The sequence below is a fragment of the Centroberyx affinis genome, unplaced genomic scaffold, assembly GCF_046629955.1.
Source record: "Centroberyx affinis isolate AG114_WGS23_722 - 3 ecotype Tasmania unplaced genomic scaffold, CSIRO-AGI_Caff_v1 ptg002469l_1, whole genome shotgun sequence".
NCBI lineage: Eukaryota > Metazoa > Chordata > Actinopteri > Beryciformes > Berycidae > Centroberyx > Centroberyx affinis.
The window spans coordinates 46,239-50,384 of NW_027280702.1; the positions used below are offsets into that span (position 1 = coordinate 46,239).

At 36.8% G+C, this 4,146-nt stretch overlaps 1 protein-coding gene across 2 annotated transcripts; it reads right to left on the reverse strand.

The window, feature by feature from the left end:
- Positions 1-321: 321 nt before the first annotated feature.
- On the reverse strand, positions 322-4,146 carry LOC139656397 (uncharacterized). 2 transcript variants are annotated; one of them, XM_071533955.1, is made up of 5 exons: positions 4,014-4,146; positions 3,090-3,173; positions 1,819-1,941; positions 1,596-1,648; positions 322-1,020 (listed from the first exon to the last, which is right to left on the reverse strand). In XM_071533955.1, exons 1-5 carry the CDS (start codon positions 4,126-4,128, stop codon positions 931-933), a joined length of 465 nt encoding a protein of 154 aa, XP_071390056.1. In that variant the 5' UTR covers positions 4,129-4,146; the 3' UTR covers positions 322-930. The 2 variants fall into 2 exon arrangements, with proteins under 2 accessions (XP_071390056.1, XP_071390057.1); XM_071533956.1 differs by lacking the exon at positions 3,090-3,173.

Sequence of the window (4,146 nt, forward strand, 5' to 3'; positions counted from 1 at the left end):
GCAATAATTATTTAATTATTTGTACTGTTGTATATATTGTAGTATGATGCACATATTTGTACATATTTCTTATTTCTCTTATTTCTATATTATTATTGTTATATATTGTAGTATAATGCACATATTTTACATATTTCTTATTTTCTTATTTCTATTTTTCTTACAATTTCTCTATGCTTATATATATTTCTCTTCTAGAATGTGAGCAACATAACCCAATTTCTCCTCACGGATCAATAAAGTATTTCTGATTCTGATTCTGAAGAGACAAATTGAAACTTAGGAGTGAAATAGTTTAATTTCTTTATGAATGAAGCTTAATCTTAATCTATTCCCCTCTTTATCTTTTCTTTTCCATTGGAGGTATTCCATGCAATAAATCAGTCTATGTCTGCAAAATGGAGTGGTAAAGTGGTTTGGCTTGGCTCAGAGTGCCCTCTAGTGGCAAAGAGCTTTCCAGACATCCAGCAGCTTCAAAGTCCTCATCAGTCAACAGGTTTGGTAGTTTTGATGTTAAATGATATCAGATGAATTGATGCTCCTGGATCACCTACATCAGTGGGTCTCAACGTGAGGTCCGGGTACCACCAGGGGTCCTTGAAGGGGTTCCAGGGGGTCCCCAGCAAACTGATGAATTGTTCAACTTCACCATTATTTCATTTACAAGACGTTAACACAATTAGAGAATGTAGAAAGAATGTGATCATAGTTTCTCTGTTATCTCTCTACCTACAATACAGATAGTCATGGAATTCTGGACAAAATCATATCTAAAAATAAAAATATTCTCAGATTTGGGTCCGAGAGACAAAATCTCATCAAAAACAATACACATATTGGGGTTCCAAAGAAAAAAAAAATATGGCAGGCAAATACAAATCATTTGTTCCTTATAGCCAAGCTAACAGTGCAAAGATGAAGCGTTCTTTTCTATCTTATTACAGTGGTGACGTTCAGCTGAGCCTTTTCCTCCATGATGCTGTCCAAATTGATCACTTCAATGAAGACTTCATAAATCCCCTGAAATGAAACAAACACATCATCTGAAAAAAAACAGTAAAACATGGAAAAATATAAATGTACACTGCCAGTCAAAAGTTTGGACCCACCTGATTGAATGTACTCTGTTTTTCATTCTCTTAAAGCCATTTTGATCTAAAGGCTTCTGCTTAAATGCTTGAAATGTGTTTCTTAGACAAATATAAATAGCGAAGTTGATCCTATGTATGAATTTCTTTCCAAAGCCTTTTGCCTTTCCATCAAGGCAAAGGGCGGCTGCTTTAAAGAATCTAAAATATAAGATAGTTTTTATTTGTTTAACACTTTTTTGGTCACTGCATAATTCCATTTGTGTTATTTCATAGTTTTGACGTCTTTACTGTTATTGTAAAATGTGGGAAATAGTAAAAATAAAGAAAAATGTGGTGTGTCCAAATCTTTTGACAGGCAGTGTAAATATTGTATATTGTATATTCACCTTCTCAACTACAACTAAACCAATAATGTTATCTACTGCACAGATATAATGCAGGTTAAGTCTCAACTGTGTATAGATATAAGTCAGCTGTGCATACAAATATTAACGCTACACTCACTTTAGGCATCATGTGTGGGGAGAAGGGTTGTGTGATGGTGTCATGGAGAGTTTCTGAAACAAAACAGAAAGGATGTGCTATTATTGTTACCACCGGACCGGGAACAAAATTTGATTGACAGGTGATCTGTGGGGAGTGCAGTGCAGAAACAGCACAGCGATGAGCGCTGGGCAACAGAGATGGGGACGAAATTCAAAAGAAATCACACAGTGCTCACACAAACCTCCTTTGAGGACGTTACACAGTTTGACATCAGGACAGTAGAAGTCGTTCATGGTCTTTTCAAACCAGTGCCTCTTGTTGTACCAGATGGAGGCTTTGAGAGAAACGTGTCTGAACTGGAACGCTGGGACAAAGACGACAAAAGGGACGAAATACACAGACTGAGAAATGACAACAGATCTCCTGCTACAGCCCACAGAAAGCAACTCATGCAGTATCAGCACCAAGAAACTGAACAGTGGGCTTCATGCAGGAAGCGATATACGAACAAATTTTCTCTTATTTTTGTTCTTATCCTGTTAGTACCCATTGATTTCTGGGATTCACCAATGTTTTCTTATTTTTGCTCTTCTCTTAGGTAAGATTGATTTTACGAGCGGTCGAGAGCACTCTTACCAAGATAAGAAAAAAACATCTCGTCTTCACAGTCCACAAATTGTTTGTCCAACGCAAGGAAACATAAGTTTTAAACATAAAAAAACGCATGACTATCATATAAAAAAAATTAGATTATTATATGTTTTCGAGCAAGGGCGGACTTAGTGATTTGGGGGCCCTAGGCAAAGGCAAGCATGGGGCCCCCTGAATCCCACCCCTCTCCCTTTTTAATCCATCCTTTCTACATATTACCATCAAGTTGGGGCTGAGAAAACTATGCATGCAAGGGCACTTTTTGTTGTTTTTCTGCCACATTTGTGTAGCTTGCTTTTTTTTTTTGTTTTGGGTGTTACTTCTCTCTCAGCTACTGATGCAGTGGCAAGAAAAATTTGCTTAAGTACCGGAATAGTGACAAAATAGTAGACAAATAGCAAAATCGCACTAGAAGTGGAATAACCATGACTGAAGATTGAAATAATTAATTAATTTGTAACAAAAAGTACATTTATTTTATACTGATTAAAAATAAGTTTACATTAGTTCTATTCTTGTCTTAACAGAAAATTAAGAGAAAATATAAGCTTGAGGCCCAATATTGTGTCATTAGACTTTACATTATCTTATATAAACAAAATCAAACTGAACCATTCCTTTCCTTAGGTCGAGGATCATGGATTCACATACAGCCCCAGAATATTCGGTTTACTGTTATAAACAGGGATAGGCCTCTTTGTGATCAGTTATGAATCGATAAACAGCTGATCACCAAAAAAAAAACAACCCTAAAAAAGATATGAACTGGTATATGAAATACATGCAAGCAAACTAAATTGGTTTATAACACAATTGCAGGGTTTCTTCAACAACAAATACAGCATGTATTGGAATTCTCACATGGAATGACGGTGTAGGTGACGGTAAGCGTCGTCATCCCGTTCAAACAGAGAGCGGAAGAAGCTGACAAATAATAAATTCTTCCTGTGAAAGAAATTCAAAAACATTCAATGTGATTGTGAGATGGAAAAAATCTAAAAGTAAATCTTAATAGACTTACTATTAATTGCTGTTTTTAGTAGAGGAAAATGATGTAGACCAGTGATTCTCAACCTTTTTCATATCAAGGACCCCTAATTTAGTCCACATTAGGGCCACAGACCCCAATTTAATGAGATTTTGTCTCTTGGACCCAAATCTGAGAATATTTTTATTGTTAGATATGATTTTGTCCAGAATTCCATGACTATCTGTATTGTAGACAGAAAGATAACAGTGAAACTATGATCTAAATAGTCATTCAAACAATTCATCAATTTGCTGGGGACCCCCTGGAAGCCCCTCAAGGACCCCTGGTGGTCCCTGGACCCCACGTTGAGAAACATTGATGTAGACCATACGGAATAGAAAATAGCTAGTAAAATCCATGACATATTTTCATCTTGTCCTGGTGAACATTTATTATTGTTTATTTATCAGAAGTGTGACCAAGTCAACTTCACCCAAGTCAAGTCTCAAGTCTTGAGGCACGAGTCTCAAGTCAAGTCCCAAGTCTAAATGTAGATTACCAAGCCAAGTCCATGTCATTAATGTCAAGTCTCAAGTCTAAATGTAGAACAGCAAGTCAAGTCAGAACAAAGTCGTCAAAGTACAAGTCAAAGTCAAGTCCCGAGTCACCAGAACCCAAGTCAAGTCAAGTCTTCTCTTCATGCATCAAGTCAAGTCTCAAGCAATTAAAACTGACTTGAGTCTGACGTCCAAGTTATGTGACTTGACTCCCCACCTCTGTTATTTATTAAACCTTCCTTCCTTCCCCATACTCACCACTGTAGCTGTACCATATTTCCACATTTTCTGAGGAGCACAGAAGCTTTTTCTGTCCACAAGCAAACACTGGAGTCAGAAGTATACCGGCAAACAGGAGCGTTTTTAGATACATCCTGGGTTACTGAGATGA

What these genes read in the sequence shown, in the direction of transcription:
- LOC139656397 (XM_071533955.1), bottom strand. Translation starts at nt 4,128, where the DNA reads ATGTATCTAAAAACGCTCCTGTTTGCCGGTATACTTCTGACTCCAGTG. An exon ending in CACCTACACCGTCATTCCAT is followed by an intron (nt 1,942 to 3,089) that starts GTGAGAATTCCA and finishes TCTTTGTCCCAG; the next exon opens with CGTTCCAGTTCAGACACGTT. An exon ending in CCCCACACATGATGCCTAAA is followed by an intron (nt 1,021 to 1,595) that starts GTGAGTGTAGCG and finishes GTTTCATTTCAG; the next exon opens with GGGATTTATGAAGTCTTCAT.